The following is a 17,163-nucleotide window of genomic DNA, read 5'->3' as shown; positions in this document are numbered from 1 at the left end:
TTTCTTTTCACACAAGCTTAGTCATCGTTTTTTCTAACTACTCTCTTTCTAATTCAGTTACTCCTTTAGCAACTAATTTGTAGACAGAAACACGTGAAAATAATAATGTTTTTCAAATTAAAATAATAATTTAATTTTGAAAGAAAGCTTAGTTTTTAGAGATATCATTTTATATGTAGTAGACAAACGCGCTTAGATCAAATCCATGTTTGCTTTTGCTTGCTAAAAATTAAGGCATGCACCTTCTACTATTTCACAAATTCATATATTTTTCTTTAAGTGACATAGATTTGGACTTATAATGGAAGATTATCACCTCAAGAGTATAGTTCAGTTGATAGAGATATTATGATATTCAAAGACGGGATTCGAACCAAGAGCTCATTTATTTATAATTTATAATCACTAAACTATTTGATAAAGAATAAAAATAATGAAAGATTCCAAACACAAAATTACATACATAATTCAAGAGCAAAATGAACGAGTCTCGTTTTTAACAATATGTTTGGAGTACCCGAACCATGCATACATAAAAGCCTTAAATTATCTTAAAGAGAGTTTATTTAAGAGATTTTGAAAGAGAGTTTTGTTGCTTATTCAATTCTACGTGACTTAAGAATTGCAATATCCGATCTAAAAAAAAATATACTCACAACAAAAATGAACAATTGATATAAAAAAAAATAGTTATACCTTCATAGATCCATGTTCACTATATAGTAATTTACAAACATAGAATATAGGAAAACAAAAGAACAAAAAGTAATATTGATCATCATCAATTACTAATTTCTACACAGTATTAATTAATTACACCCTTAACCCTTTCATAGTTCACATACATTTCCCTTCAACCAAAAAAATACAAAGGTTGTGTGGGAAAGTACTCTAGTTGTTTTCTTCTTTTATCATATATTTTTTCTTAGTAACAAATCAACATGCTGCTGAAGAATTTGTGAAGGGATTGTAAAAGTGAGGCTTAGAGAAATTGCTCTTATTGGAAGAACCACCATTAACACCACCACCACCTAGTCTCTCACATGAAGGGCACATAGTAAGGGTAGCAGCAGGCATAGGCATATACAAGGGTTGTGCTAGTTTTAGTGCCTTTAATTCTTGCACCTCCTTTTGTAGCCTCCTATTCTCTTCTGTTAATGTTTCACAACATTTCTTTAGGAACTCACAATCCACTTCTGTTTGCTTCAGCTTTGTTCTGTTACACCCAAAATCCAAACCAAAAATAATCTTAATATTACATATATTTAATATATATTTATCAAACCCATAATTTTTTTTGTCTACACATTTATAATATGTGTACGTAAATACATGAATAATGATTAATTTTTTTTTTTCAATTGAAGTTATTCTGGGCCATCCATTTACAATAGTATATGTATAGGTGATATATGATATTTACGTGGTACCCTGAATTAATTTGAAGATAATATTTCATTGGCTGTAGTACTTAAATTGCAGTACGCAGGCAATTGCGAATATAACTGTTTTTGAGGTTTCTGCAACGACATCACAATTACAGTGCGGTCGTTGCAGTTTCTACCAATATGAAGATTATGTAATGGTAACTGCAACCGCAATTTAAAACCATAGTTGAGTTTAATTTAATTTAATAAATTAAATATATTATGCATATATGTATGTATAGGTACCTGGCTCTACGGTTCTGGAACCAGACCTCAACTTGTCGAGGTGTTAGATTTAACTCTCTGGCTAAAGCTTGCTTCTGTTTCTGTAAATCCATCACAAAAATTTGATAAATAAATGAGAAAAAATGAAAATAATAAGATATGTAACTATAGAAAGAGATTATGATTATGATTACAGGATTGAGAGTGCTGTGTTCTTTGAAACTTTCTTCAAGCATAGCAGATTGATCTTTGGTAAGTCTAAGCTTCTTCCTAGCTGCAGTGGCACCGTCTTCATCTTCATCGCTGATTCTCGAAGAAACTCTCTCCATCTCCGTTGTTTCCATTTCTAATTCACTGCTAACATCTCTTTCTCTCTTCACCCTCCCACTAGAGAAAGAGGAAACAACGCTGTGATGAGGTGAGTTTGTTTGTGTAGAAAAATCAAGAGGTTCTTCATAGTAACTCTTGGTGGATAAACCCAACGTTAAAGATGGTTCAGCTTCATAGTTGTTATGATTACTTGAGGAATAAGGCTTTGTAACGTTGTTGTTGGATGGTGGTGTATCTTGTTTGGTAAGAGTAAGAGCTAAGCCTAGAATAAGTTGAAGGCCTGAGTTGTTACTAGCATCTTGATTATTAAGACCCATCAAGATAACTCAAGAGAGAGAGATTGATAATAAGGTGTTTTTGTTTTGTGAAAGGAAGGGAAGAGAAGAGAAGAAAGGTAAGGGAAGAGTGGGATGATTAGATGATGGTGTGTTTATATAAAGTTTTGAGAGAGTAAATTGTGGGAAAGAAAATGAATGAGACTTTTTGTGGGGTCATTTGGGTGGGTGGGTGGGTGTGGATATGATTACTAGGACTATATTATTATTAATCAAAGGTTGGAATGAATAGTGAAACCAATTAGGGTATTTGAATTTTTTACAAAGGAATAATTGTATAAAAGTGAGTATAGAAAAAAGGTAGATAGTCCGATCAAAGATCAACAGTCTATACATGTTTTAAAATTTGACTAAACCATCAAATTAGTCCCTGAATTTTCACGCGTCGGCCAATTTAGTCCCTCAATTATACGAAATTTCTAATTAGTCCCTGAATTTGTGAAACGTCGATCAAAAAGGTCCCTCCGTCAAAGTGCTCCGTTAGCCATGCTGACATGTCGCCCTGCATGCTGTGTTGTCTTGTACGCGTGGCAAGAAGGAAGCCACGTGCTCAGGGACTAATTTGATTGATTTGGAAAAAGTTCATTTTTCACTTTTCAGTTTATTTTTTTTTCTGCTTTTCCCATTTTGCCCATGCATTACATATTCCTCCTTCTTCACATTTCAGTCTGAACCATCAAACACATCCTTGAACCTACTCCTTCCCACTAAAAATTTCTCCATTCTCACCCCTCCAAAATCATCATCATCTCCGGCGATTCTGACGTTTTTGAAGTTCCTCTGCTAGACTGAAGGTAATGCATTTCCTGTTGTTCATCAAGATTTTGTGTTCGTTTTGACCCTGTTTATGTCCGTTTTTAGGATTTTTCGTTTTAAGTTTGGATCATCTTGCTTTTGGAAATGGATGTGGAGAATAAAGATAATTGGAAATGGTTTTTGGAATTATTACATAAAGATCTTGGAAATTATGAGCATAATGGATGGAACTTCATCTCAGACATGCAAAAGGTATGAATAACCATCTTAGTCTTTTTCTCATTCAAGTTATGTCCCTTTTTTGCATGCATACTGATGTATAGTAATAGCTGAAAATGTTATAGTTTTAGAACTGATGTTATAGTAAGTAAAATAATGCAGGGACTATTTTGATAGTAAGTAAAATAATTCAGGGACTATTTTGATAGTAAGTAAAATAATTCAGGGACTATTTTGATAGTAAGTAAAATAATTCAGGGACTATTGTTATACCCTAATTTTGGACCTAAAAATACTAGTCAATTTTTCTTTTCTTGCATTATAAGTCATCTGATATGTCTCTGATCAATTGCATCTTTCTCTGCATTTTACTTCAATGTTATTTGCAAAGTTCATGTAAAAGGGTATTTTAGTCATTTCCTGCATTCAACTCATTTTAATCTTTGAAAATTGTTTGAGTCTTTTAAATTGGTTTGTATAAATCCTTGTTTTAATATCATGTCAAAATTCATTTCAGAAAATATCAGTTGAGTCATTTTTTTAGTCAATTTAGCCCCTAGGGGCATTTTAGTCATTTCCTGTGTTAAAATTTCTTTCAGTCTTTTAAAATTTGGGTTGAGTCCTTTCAAATAGTTTGAATAAGTTTTCATTTCAATTCTATGTCAAAATCCATTTTTAAATTGCATTTGAAGTCGTTTTGAGTCAATTTTGCCCCTAGGGGCATTTTAGTCTTTTCATGTGTTAAGACCCTGTTTAATTCTAAAAATTGTCTCTGAGTATTTTAGTTCGCTTGTATAAACTCTTGCTTTAATCCCTTGTTAAAAAATCATTTTAAAATTGCATTTGAGTCGTTTTTAGTCATTTTAGTCCCTAGGGGCGTTTTGGTCATTTCACGTAAAATCTCTTGTCTGCTTCGTTGTTTTTAATCGTCTCGCTTTACGTTATTTTTCAATTTACTTTTTTTAATTCAATTTTAGTTTTAATTTTCATTTTTAGTCCGCGCACTTTTGTTATTTACGTTTTAATCCCTTTTAAGTTTGTTAGAGTCCAAGTGCCATGTGTCCAAATGTTATTGGTTCTTAAAAGTTTGTTACAAGTCAAGTGCCACATGGCATTATTTCATTGGTCCAAGCTTACCACATCACCTATATAAGTCAAACCATGGTCAATTTTTCATCACCAATCATTTTTCACAAATTCCAAAAATCACAAAAATTCATAACTTATTTTCTCTCAATTTTCCCTCTCTTCTAACAACCTTCCACCACCCTAACTAACTTCTTCCACCACCCATTCCACCACCACAACAAACTCTAACCACCTCCATAACCACCCTAACCAATTTTCTCCACCACTCTAACCACCTCTAACCACCACACTCCTCCACCATCAACCTCTCAAATTCAACCAAAATTCCAGCAATACTCATCGAAAATCCACCAATTCATTGCAATTCTCCCACAAACCACAACACAAATTCCTCCCAATATTATTTTCGATTTCAATCACCAAGCAATTCACAAAATTCTGACGGATTCTGCAAACTAATTCGTCATCCTCACAAGAACACGAATTCGAAGAACTCACGCACCGCACCCTCGGGTCGAAGAAGCGAAAGAACAGCACGGAGGCTACACAAAAAACTGAGCTCACGCAACAGAGGAGAGCGTGAAGGCATCAAAGAAAGAAGAAGCAATCCAAACTCGAATCCACCAACAACAATTGGCTAGGTTTCGAAATCCTTCACAAAAGCTCGCGAAATCAAAACGGAGAAAGAAGTCGCACAAAGCTTGATTCGAACGGATCAGAAGCGTGAAGAAACAAATGGAACCAGATGGAGTGAAAAGAAGCAGTGGCAGAACGGAAACAGAGAGAATCAGCAAGAAGAAGATTGTCCAGATCGGCGAAGATGTGTGCTGGATCGGAATCTCGTCGAAGTTTTCCGTATCAAACTCTTCCGTTCTCTGATATCACTTCAGGTACCGCCGTTTTCCTTCTCTCGTCTGTCTACGTTTCGCACTTCGCCGGTAATCACGTCGTAATCCTGATTTGCTGCTGATTCATGTGTGATCTTGTTGCTTCTCCATTTTTTTTTGCGTCGAATTAAGCTGTGTAGTAGTTCATGCTTGCGTGTTTGAGTGTGTTAGAAGGAGAGAATTGATGGAAGATGAAAGAGAGAGGGAACCGTAGCAGTTTGGGAGAGAAAAAGTGTGGATGTTCATGTCTGTGAGTTTTACGGTTGAAAGAAAGAAATAAGGAAGAAGAAGGTGTTGACCCATGGGTTTGACCCATAAACCGCCCCATACCCGCTCCAAGCCCAATGTTTTTTTCTCTTTGTCCAGTTTCGCTTTACGCACCCCCCATCCCTGCGTGTTTCTTGCTATTTTTGCTGTTCGTACCCCCTGCTGCGCTATATTTTCACGATAAAAGTCTCAAATAATTTTCTACATGTGCTTCAACTTTTTCCCCTATATTTTTGAGGTTCATTGCATGATTAAAGACTATGAAAAATGTATGAAAAATATTTGTTTGATTGTGAATTCATTTCCTTTCAATTCTTGATAAAGTCTTGTAAAAAACTTGTAAAAACCCTCGAAGACCTTGTGGACTTTTCTTGTAAACAATTTTGGTGTTTGAGGACTGCCCTTTGGAATAAAGTTACATGTAAAAAATCCATTTCAAAAAACATGTAGGATATATTCTTGTTGCTCACTTTTTTATTAACATTTTTGTAAAGTTTTGATGTGATTTTGAACTTGAAATTTTGTTACATAATTGTGGCTTTGAACATGTGATTTCTTGGAGTGATTTTGTCTATTAAATGTGATATATGCTTGCTGTTTTGAGTTAGATTTTTGTGGACTTTGTGTTGTAAATAATGTGAAATGCTCTTGTGAAATAAAGTGTGTAAAGGATTTGAAAATTTTATAATCTTTGGCATGTCGGTTTTCCTTGATTCTCATATTTCTTTCCTTGAAATAAGTCACCTAAAATTTCCAATGTTGTGAGAATTTGGGTCTCAAACTTGCTTTAGAAGTATATTGAATTTCAAGTCCTTTTGTCACTTTTTACTAAAATTGTTAGTTTACTTCACTTGCAAGCTATAGTTGTTTTACCATGCTCTTGTCATTTTGTTTCTATATCATTGGTACTACTAACCCTTTTGTTTCATGTTTCATAAGCATACTTCATTCTTCCATTTTGGTTTAATTTCTTGCAATTTAATTTGTACCAAGACTTAGAATGTAAAGGTTTAGGAGCTTTTGTAATATTTTACTTTCATGCTTTTAATCTCTTGGCAAAGAGGCCATAGAATGTATCTAGGGTATGATGTAAAGGACAATGGACTCTAATGATGTACACCGACACAAGCACCGACACATGCACACACTCCACCTTAGATAAATAGCTAGAATATGCATGTTTAGATGTATGTTTAGGATTGTATGCTTAGATGAATGCCTAGGACTTATACTTAGAAAAAACCAATTTTCCAAACAAATGTGAACAACTTCACTCAAACCTTTTCCAAATAAACCTTGGGATCCAATATCCCATTGTATTTTCTTTTCCATTTTCTTAATCAAATTTCAATGAAAATAATCAAACTTTGACTTCTTTTGCAATTCACTAATTCAACCTCACTATTTCCTAATCTCATGCCCTTGAGGCCTCTTTCTATTCTCCAAAAATCCATTTTCAAACTTAAAATCAACCAACAAAAACAAAAACATTTTTTGAGAGAGAACTACGGTGGATTTGATCCCTTAAACGGGTACGTAGGCAAGGAACAAAATTCCTTCAATTCAACTAAAATAAAAATTCAAACACATTCTTCTCCCTCCAATTCTTCATTTAGCAAATTTTAGGTGTAAATAGCATTTCAAAATAGCATTTAAAAATAAAGCGCGCGCGTAGAAATTAAAGACGGTTCCTATAGGTTACTATAGTCGTTATGGGTGCCTAACACCTTCCCGTAGCGAAAACAACTCCCGGACCTCGATTCTCAAGGGTTTTGCTTACTTTTTCCCTTCCCAAGAAAAAATAAGATATCACCGGTTAGAAAGGTTCAAACGTAATCAATGTTTGACACCCGAAAACCAAGATAAAACAGCTGGCGACTTCACTGGGGAGATTCGAGAGTTACGCCTAGTCTTTATTTCCACGCTTGCGCTTGTGTTTTTTACTTGCTTCTTTTACTTGCTTTCCTATGTGAATAAATGTTTAATTTCTTGCAAACGTGTGGGGTGAGAATATCAAAAGTCCTGCACCCGGGCTGAGTGAACTTAGGATTTAGGAGGAATATAATCGACAATTCATTCCGGGGGTTGCCTCGTGTTTTGGATTATGCGATCAATCCCACATAGCTGAGGCATTTTGGAGGTGATGTTGTCGGCGCGAGTTGTCGCGTTTAGGCACTTTGCTTCTAATTGTTCTATGACGCTATGAACCGTAGATAACCAAACCCATCCATGGCCATTTTCTAGGATGTAGTGCGGAGGCTAAACCGGGTGTCGTCTCGAGTTTTAGTCGTCACGCGATACTACACTCAAGTTAGACCTTCCACGTATAATCATGGAGCGAGTGTTGACTCGTGACACCATGAGATACGTCGGAGAGGTTGCAACTTGGGAACCTTTTTAGAACCCGGTTACTATTATCCTAAAGCCTTAGTTTCACCGGACACCGTGTCCACCCATGACTCCTCGACTTTGAACTTCAACCCACCATGTTTTCTCCGAACTTGAACATAATCATGCATTCATGCATACGTGCATACATGCATAAACTTTTTTTCCATGCATTTATCGGAGGACTTAGACAAGTCATCTTTTGAACATCACGGATGTGAACACCCAGTGATACCATCTCAACTAAACTTCTAGTTTTGCTCAAGATCTTCAAATAAAACCGTGTTTCTCTGTGATGTTCACAACCACTTTGACAAAGTCCTCTGACAAAAAAGAGTCTTTTCGCATTTGCATATCATGCATCATATGCATCATTCATTGGTCACAAAAAAAAAAAAAAAACTTCTCGTGCTCATTGCCTCCTGGTTTTGTCCGCCGCAGTCTGAAAAGTGGCTCGTGTTCGCAAGGTTTACCAACCAGATAGAATTCATCAGACAAGATTTCACAAGAGAAGGATAATGGCTAACTTTGAAGAAGAAAATGCTCAGCTCCGTGCCGAATTGGCTGCTATGAAAGAAGACTTGGCCAAGGCTCATGACGCTATGTCCGCTATGATGGCTTCACAAGAACAGCCAGCCACTTCTATTCCAGTCACAGCTGAGGTGATTCCCTCTATCCCACTATCTACTGTGGCTACTGATGCTCGTTTTGTTATGCCCAACGGCCGTCCTTATGGCCTCTCAGCTTACTACTCTCCTAATATTGCTGCTGGTGTCTCTGGTTTTGCTGGTCAAGGACAAATTCCTGTGTCTACTGCTATGCCTCAAGTAACTACTGTTGTTACCGACCCTATTGTACACACTGTGCAACAGGTAATTGATGTTGATACTCCGCGTGGACAAGATCCCGCAATGGAAGCTATGAAGAGACAGTTAAGGGAGTTGGCTGGAGAACTCCGTGAGGTCAAGGCTAGCCGAGGAAACAATGGTGCTCCTGCTAAAGCTCGTGATCTGTGCTTGGTATCCCGATTTGAGGTTCCTAAGAAATTCAAAGAGCCAGAATTTGATAAATACAATGGGACTTCTTGCCCACATAACCATGTTATCCGGTATGTCCGAAAGATGGCTAACTATGCCGACAATGATGCACTGATGATCCACTGCTTCCAGAGTAGCTTGACAGATGATGCAGCAGATTGGTACACTAGTCTGAGCAAAGACAACATTCATACTTTTGAGGAACTCGCTGCTGCTTTCGAAGGTCAATATGAATTCAATACCCGTCTAAGGCCAAACAGGGACTCTCTTAAAGCCCTATCTCAGAAATCAGATGAAACCTTCCGAGAATATGCTCAGAGGTGGAGAGGGGCAGCTGCTCGTGTTTCTCCTCGACTTGATGAGGAAGAATTAACGCAGACATTCCTGAAGACTCTGAAGAAGGAATATAAGGAGAGAATGATAGTCTCTGCCCCAAACAACTTCTCTGATATGGTCACAATGGGAACCCGTCTAGAAGAGGCTGTCCGAGATGGTATTATTGTCCTTGAGAAGGGCGAATCTTCCAACAGTGCACCAAAGAAGTACGGTAACGGACATCACAAGAGGAAAGAATCTGACGTAGGGATGGTGTCTGGTAACCCGTCTGCAGCAGCCATGCAATTACCCCTGCCTTATCACTACATGCAATACTCTCAACACCCTTTCTTCCCACCATTTTATCAGCAATATCCTCTGCCACCGGGCCAACCACCAGTGCCCGTCAATGCCATCGCTCAGCAAGTGCAACAACAGCCTCCTGCTCAACAGCAGCAGCAACAACAGGGTCCCCGACCCAGACCTTCTTTTCCACCAATACCAATGCGGTATGGTGAGCTGCTCCCAACTCTACTGGCCAAGGGACACTGTGTCACTAGACCAGGCAAGCCTCCGCCTAATCCATTGCCTCCCAGGTTCCGACAGGATCTAACATGTGAATTTCATCAGGGTGCTCAAGGCCATGATGTTGAGGGTTGCCTTGCTCTGAAGTATATTGTGAAAGACCTAATAGAAAAGGGACGGTTGACTTTTGAGAATAATGCTCCTCATGTCCTCGGCAATCCACTTCCAGACCATGCTGCTGTCAATATGATTGAGGCTTTTGAAAGGATTCCCGCTCCTCAAGAGGATCCCATGTTGGATGTCCGCAATGTCGTTACTCCCTTGGTGCCATTACATGTCAAGCTCTGCCAGGCCTCTTTGTTCAAACATGATCATGATTCTTGTTCAGAATGTCTGCAAAATCCCATGGGCTGTCGTGTGGTGCAAGATGATATCCAGAGTCTGATGGATGACAAACACTTGACCGTCAGTGATGTATGTGTGATTGTGCCGGTGCTTCAGGATTCTCCGGGTCAAGAAGGGCAAGCTGCTGGCTGGGGCAAAGTGATTCAGATTTTGGAAAACAAGCGTAAAGAGGGCCTTGGATTCTCCCCAACCTCTGGTGTTTCAAAGGGAACTTCCTACAGTGCTGGGTTCATCAATGCTATTACTGAAGGTGCTGCTGGGAGTAGTTACGTGCCCACTTTTGTTATACCAGGAGGCACTGTGAGAAATTGGGAAGCCATTGATGTTCCTTTAGTCATGCATGCTTCCATGTAATGTGTTTTGTTGCTCATGTCTTTTGTTTTCAAAATAACAATCCTTTCGCTCTGCCCAAGGCGAAAGTGATATCATTGTAAGGGCGTGTTTGTTTCGGCATTGCCGTTATCAATAAAAGTTGTCGTTTTTCTCACGACTCTTTGTTTTTTTTACTTTTTAGTGCCTTTTTCTTGGAAATAATGGTAATGCCAGAAAAAACCAAAACATCTGTATTTTTCTTATTAATTTCAAAAATCTGCATGAAAAACTTTTTCTAAAAATCATCCCAATCATATTATGCAGATTGAACCATAATAAACCCGTTGAACACAGTGACCCTATGGTTCATCCAAATTTTGAATCCCCTGTATATGAAGCTGAAGATGAGGATGATGATTATGAAGAGGTACCATATGAGATCACTCGACTGCTTGAGCAAGAAAGAAGAGCCATTCAGCCTCACCAGGAAGAGATTGAACTCATCAACCTGGGTACCGAAGAGAACAAGCGAGAGATCAAGATTGGTGCTGCACTTGAGCCAGAAGTAAAAAAGAAGATCATTCAGCTTCTCCGTGATTATCCAGATGTCTTTGCATGGTCCTATGAAGATATGCCGGGTCTAGATCCCAAGATTGTGGAACATCGGATACCGACAAGACCTGAATGTCCTCCCGTCAAACAGAAATTGAGAAGGTCTCGTCCAGACATGGCTCTTAAGATCAAGGCTGAAGTACAGAAGCAAATTGATGCGGGTTTCCTCATGACAGCTGAATACCCTGAGTGGATTGCCAACATTGTACCAGTGCCAAAGAAAGATGGGAAAGTCCGAATGTGTGTTGATTACAGAGATCTGAACAAAGCCTGTCCGAAAGATAACTTCCCATTGCCTCATATTGATGTGCTTGTTGACAGTACTGCTCAATCTAAAGTGTTCTCTTTCATGGATGGTTTCTCTGGTTATAATCAGATACGAATGTCTCCTGAAGATAGAGAAAAGACGTCCTTCATCACTCCGTGGGGAACGTTCTGTTATAAAGTGATGCCGTTTGGCTTGATAAATGCTGGTGCCACCTATCAAAGAGGGATGACAACTCTGTTTCATGATATGATTCACAAAGAGATTGAAGTATATGTTGATGATATGATTGTGAAGTCAAGTGATGAAGAGCAGCATATTGTGTATTTGAAAAAGATGTTTGAAAGACTGAGAAAGTACAAGCTGCGGTTGAATCCTAACAAGTGCACATTCGGTGTACGATCCGGAAAGTTGCTAGGCTTCATTGTCAGTCAAAGAGGCATTGAAGTTGATCCTGACAAAGTCCGAGCCATCAGAGAGATGCCGGCCCCTCAAACCGAAAAGCAAGTCAGAGGTTTCCTCGGACGTCTGAATTACATTTCAAGATTCATATCTCACATGACTACCACCTGTGGGCCAATTTTCAAATTGCTCAGAAAGAATCAGCCTGTTGTATGGAATGATGAATGTCAAGAAGCTTTTGATAGCATCAAAGAATACCTGTTGGAGCCACCTATCCTTGTCCCGCCAGTGGAAGGAAGGCCTTTGATCATGTATCTGTCAGTGTTAGATGATTCAGTGGGTTGTGTTCTCGGTCAACAAGATGAGACTGGTAAGAAAGAGCATGCTATCTACTATCTGAGCAAGAAGTTCACCGACTGCGAGACTCGGTATACGATGCTTGAAAAGACCTGTTGTGCTTTAGCTTGGGCTGCCAAACGCCTGCGTCATTATATGGTGAATCATACAACTTGGTTGATATCCCGAATGGATCCAATCAAGTATATCTTTGAAAAGCCTGCTGTTACTGGAAAGATTGCACGTTGGCAAATGTTGTTGTCTGAATATGATATTGTGTACAAAGCTCAGAAAGTAATCAAACGAAGTGTCCTTGCTGAGCATCTTGCTTGTCAACCTCTTGATGATTACCAGCCGATTAAATTTGATTTCCCTGATGAAGAGATCATGTATCTGAAAGCAAAAGACTGTGAAGAGCCACTGATCAATGAAGGGCCGGACCCCAATAGCAAATGGGGATTGGTGTTTGATGGTGCTGTCAATGCTTATGGTAAAGGAATTGGAGCCATCATTGTAACTCCGCAGGGGCACCACATTCCTTTCACCGCTCGAATAACTTTTGAATGCACGAACAATATAGCTGAATATGAAGCATGCATCTTGGGCATTGAAGAAGCCCTTGACCTGAGAATCAAACACCTTGACATCTATGGAGATTCTGCACTTGTTATTAATCAGATAAAGGGTGAATGGGAGACTCATCATGAGAAGCTGATCCCATACCGTGACTATGCAAGACGTCTGTTGACATACTTTACCAAGGTTGAGCTGCACCATATCCCTCGGGATGAGAATCAGATGGCTGACGCTCTTGCTACTTTGTCTTCCATGTTTCGTGTCAATCACTGGAATGACGTGCCCGTAATCAAAGTACAACGTCTTGATAGACCCGCTCATGTGTTTACTATTGAAAATGTGCCAGATCAAGCTGACAAAGATGTGAATGACAAAAAGCCTTGGTATCACAACATCAAGCAATTCTTGCAGAATCGTGAATATCCACCTGGTGCTTCCAACAGAGATAAAAAGACCTTGAGAAGATGGGCTAGCAAATTCCTTCTGGACGGAGAAATCCTATACAAGAGGAACTATGACATGGTCTTATTGAGATGTGTTAACAAACAAGAAGCTGAGAAATTGATGCATGATGTACATGACGGTACTTTTGGGACCCATGCTTCGGGTCACACCATGTCAAGGAAACTGTTAAGAGCCGGCTATTACTGGATAACCATGGAGCGTGATTGCCACAAACATGCTAAAAGATGCCACAAATGCCAAATTTATGCTGACAAGATTCATATGCCTCCACACGCTCTCAATGTTATATCTTCCCCATGGCCTTTCTCTATGTGGGGCATCGACATGATCGGAAGAATTGAACCAAAAGCTTCCAATGGACATCGTTTCATTCTAGTGGCAATGGATTATTTCACCAAGTGGGTTGAAGCTGCCTCCTATGCAAATGTGACCAAGCAAGTGGTTGTGAAGTTCATCAAGAATAACATCATCTGTCGATATGGTGTTCCTAACAAAATTATCACTGACAATGGTTCCAATCTGAACAATAGCATGATGCAAGCCTTATGTGAAGAATTCAAAATTGAACATCACAACTCTTCTCCGTATAGGCCTCAGATGAATGGTGCAGTTGAGGCCGCTAACAAGAACATCAAGAAGATTGTTCAGAAGATGGTCACTACTTACAAAGACTGGCATGAGATGCTCCCATTTGCCTTGCATGGTTACCATACTACGGTACGCAGTTCAACCGGGGCAACTCCCTTCTCTCTTGTGTATGGCATGGAAGCAGTTCTCCCTCTGGAAGTGGAGATTCCATCTCTTCGAGTAATCATGGAAGCAAAGTTAACTGAGGCTGAATGGTGTCAAAGTCGGTATGATCAATTGAATTTGATTGAAGAAAAGCGTATGGATGCTATGACTCATGGACAGTTGTATCAAGTGCGGATGAAGAATGCTTTTGACAAGAAAGTCCGACCTCGAGAATTCAAGGAAGGCAAACTTGTATTGAAAAGAAGAATAAATCAGCAACCCGACCCAAGGGGCAAATGGACACCTAACTATGAAGGTCCTTATGTTGTCAAGAAGGCTTTCTCTGGTGGTGCTTTGATTCTTACACACATGGATGGTGTTGAACTTCCAAATCCTGTTAATGCCGATATAGTCAAGAAATACTTTGTCTAAAAAGAAAAGAACAGCGTGGTAGGTCGAAAACCCGAAAGGGCGGCCTAGGCAAAAATGCGCTTCCCGGTGGATCGAAAACCCGAAAGGGCGATCCAGGCAAAAGTTAGGGACAAAAAATGAATATGAAAGAGCTCGCTGAGATTGTACGCAACTCAGGCAAGAATGAGCGCCTCGATGAGCCGAAAACCCGAAAGGGCGGTTCATGCAAAAATGAGGTTGATAAAAGACAAGTAACTATATCTGGCAAATCACCATCACCCCTTGGGGCATCTGCAACTGTCAATGATCATCTTCATCAGAAGCTTCTGTACCTGTGAATTCAAAATTTCTATGAAATGTAGCGGTCATCGTGTTCAATGTATCACCAACCAATAAAATTACCATTTTCCAAGCTTTGTAAATCCGTGAAGTCATGCCTTTGGCTGACTTTCACTCTTCTACATCAATTTGAGCCTTTCTACTGTTTGAAACTCTATTTTTCTTTCTACTTTCAATGCTTTATACAAAATAGTTTCTTTCTATTTGATAATGTCAATGTCTGAAACAAACATCTTTTGAAAACTAAAAAATCTTTTTCTGTCTATTCTGAAAGCAAACCTGAGCAATAGGGTACATTTCAGTGAAACATGCATGAATGAATGAATGTCAATGTCTATTTCAATACATGTTACAAGCAGATTACTCCCCAGGATGATCTGTGGTCAATGGCAAGAATGAAAAACAGAATGAAAATGAAAAAATGAAAAAAATGAAAATAAAAAGCTCGCTAAGTTGAAAACCCGAAAGGGCGGCTTAGGCAAAAATGAGCACCCCGCTGATTGACAACCTATGAAGGCAATTCAGGCAAAAATGGGGCAATGAAAAGAATTTATTCCCCGGTGAATCGAAAACCTGAAAGGGCGGTTCAGGCAAAAGTGGGGTTTGAAAATGAAAAAATGAAAAGAATATAAAAGCATTGACCACAGATGCGAACATCCAATGTTTACCCAGCACTGACACGCCTAGCAATGGCGACCTGTGTCCAAGGACTTTCCAAGGGTCCTCCTTTACAAGTTTTATTGCCTTCAGCCATGGTTTCGATACGTCTCTCAGCGACGGTATCTCCAAAGAGGTTTTCCCCTGTGAATATGTCGCAGCACGAGCCACTACGTGCCCAATCTTCCAATGTCTTGTCTGCCTTTGTGAAACTTTCTCTGTCAAGTTACAAACCAATCATGCATTTCAAGCATTCATACATGCATAATCATGCATTTTATGTGCTCATATATCCAATAATCTTGCTATACCATACATACATGTTGCATATCCAACTGTCAACTGTCAAATTCAATATCAATGTCAATGTTAATGTCAAATGCCAATGTCAATGTCAATGTCAATGTTAATGTCAAATGTCAATGTCAATGTCAATGTTAATGTCAAATGCCAATGTCAATGTCAATGCCAATGTCAATGTCAAATGCCAATGTCAATGTTAATGTCAAATGCCAACGTCAATGTCAATGTTAATGTCAAATGCCAATGTCAATGTCAATGCCAATGTCAATGTCAAATGCCAATGTCAATGTTAATGTCAAATGCCAACGTCAATGTCAATGTTAATGTCAAATGCCAATGTCAATGTCAATGTCAATGTTAATGTCAAATGTCAATGTCAATGTCAATGTTAATGTCAAATGCCAATGTCAATGTCAATGCCAATGTCAATGTCAATGCCAATGTCAATGTCAATGCCAATGTCAATGTCAATGTCAATGTCAATGCCAATGTCAATGTCAATGTCAAATTCAACTTTCAACTCAATTCAAATCAATGTCAATTTACTCTTGGGCCAACAAAAATGGTCATGTCTACTTACAAATCAAGTCAATGACAATTTACCCTCAATTGGTATCTTGTTAAACCAGACTTTCAATTTGTGTCTTGATTACTGGTCAAGTGCCAGGTTCTATCCAAAAAAAGAACCACTTGTACCTGCTTATATGTCTATGTTTCCGGTCAAACGGCAAGTTCGATCCAAAGAACAGTTTGTACCCTTTGCTTATGTTTTGTTATCGGTCAAACGGCAAGTTCGATCCAAAGAACAGTTTGCACCTACTTACGTGTTGCGGTGTTGATCAAGTGGCAAGTTCGATCCAAAGAACAGCTTGTATCTACCTTTTGTCTATATTTCCGGTCAAGTGGCAAGTTCGATCCAAAGAACAGCTTGTACCCGTTTCTTGTTTGTATTTCCTCGGTCAAGTGGCAAGTTCGATCCAAAGAACAGCTTGTACCCGTCTCTTGTTTGTATCTCTCGGTCAAGTGGCAAGTTCGATCCAAAGAACAGCTTGTACCCGTCTCTTGTTTGTATCTCTCGGTCAAGTGGCAAGTTCGATCCAAAGAACAGCTTGTACCCGTCTCTTGTTTGTATTTCTTGGTCAAGTGGCAAGTTCGATCCAAAGAACAGCTTGTACCTGTCTATTTTTTGCCCGTTCTTTCTACCTTGATGTCTATAAATCCCTTGGTGGTGTGACACAGCCCGTAGATTCCGGTTCGATTGTCTTGCATTCATAATCAAAATGTTGCATGGCATTCATATTTTTGAAAATCTGAAAGCGTATTTTTATGTCCAAAAGCAGTGCAAATGTTAATATTTAAGTATCTTCGTCCCGTCAATTCTAAGACTTCGTCTCTTGACTCCCCGGACAAAGAAACTTAAATAGGGGCAGTTGTTATACCCTAATTTTGGACCTAAAAATACTAGTCAATTTTTCTTTTCTTGCATTATAAGTCATCTGATATGTCTCTGATCAATTGCATCTTTCTCTGCATTTTACTTCAATGTTA

The 17,163-nt window shown here is 38.9% G+C and overlaps 1 protein-coding gene across 1 annotated transcript; it reads right to left on the bottom strand.

Annotated features, from left to right (window-relative positions):
* Positions 1-676: 676 nt before the first annotated feature.
* Positions 677-2,389, bottom strand: HAT22 (Homeobox-leucine zipper protein family). Its single transcript, XM_085732597.1, has 3 exons — positions 1,847-2,389; positions 1,674-1,753; positions 677-1,216 (listed from the first exon to the last, which is right to left on the bottom strand). The coding sequence occupies exons 1-3, from the start codon at positions 2,297-2,299 to the stop codon at positions 937-939; spliced, it is 813 nt and encodes a 270-aa protein (XP_085588723.1). The 5' UTR covers positions 2,300-2,389; the 3' UTR covers positions 677-936.
* Between the last annotated feature and the right edge of the window lie 14,774 nt (positions 2,390-17,163).

This window comes from Medicago sativa, chromosome 8, assembly GCF_051527215.1.
Source record: "Medicago sativa cultivar Bolivia chromosome 8, Bolivia_mono, whole genome shotgun sequence".
Taxonomy (NCBI): domain Eukaryota; kingdom Viridiplantae; phylum Streptophyta; class Magnoliopsida; order Fabales; family Fabaceae; genus Medicago; species Medicago sativa.
The sequence above is the reverse complement of the archived record's forward strand: the minus strand, read 5'-3'. Positions and strand labels throughout refer to the sequence as shown.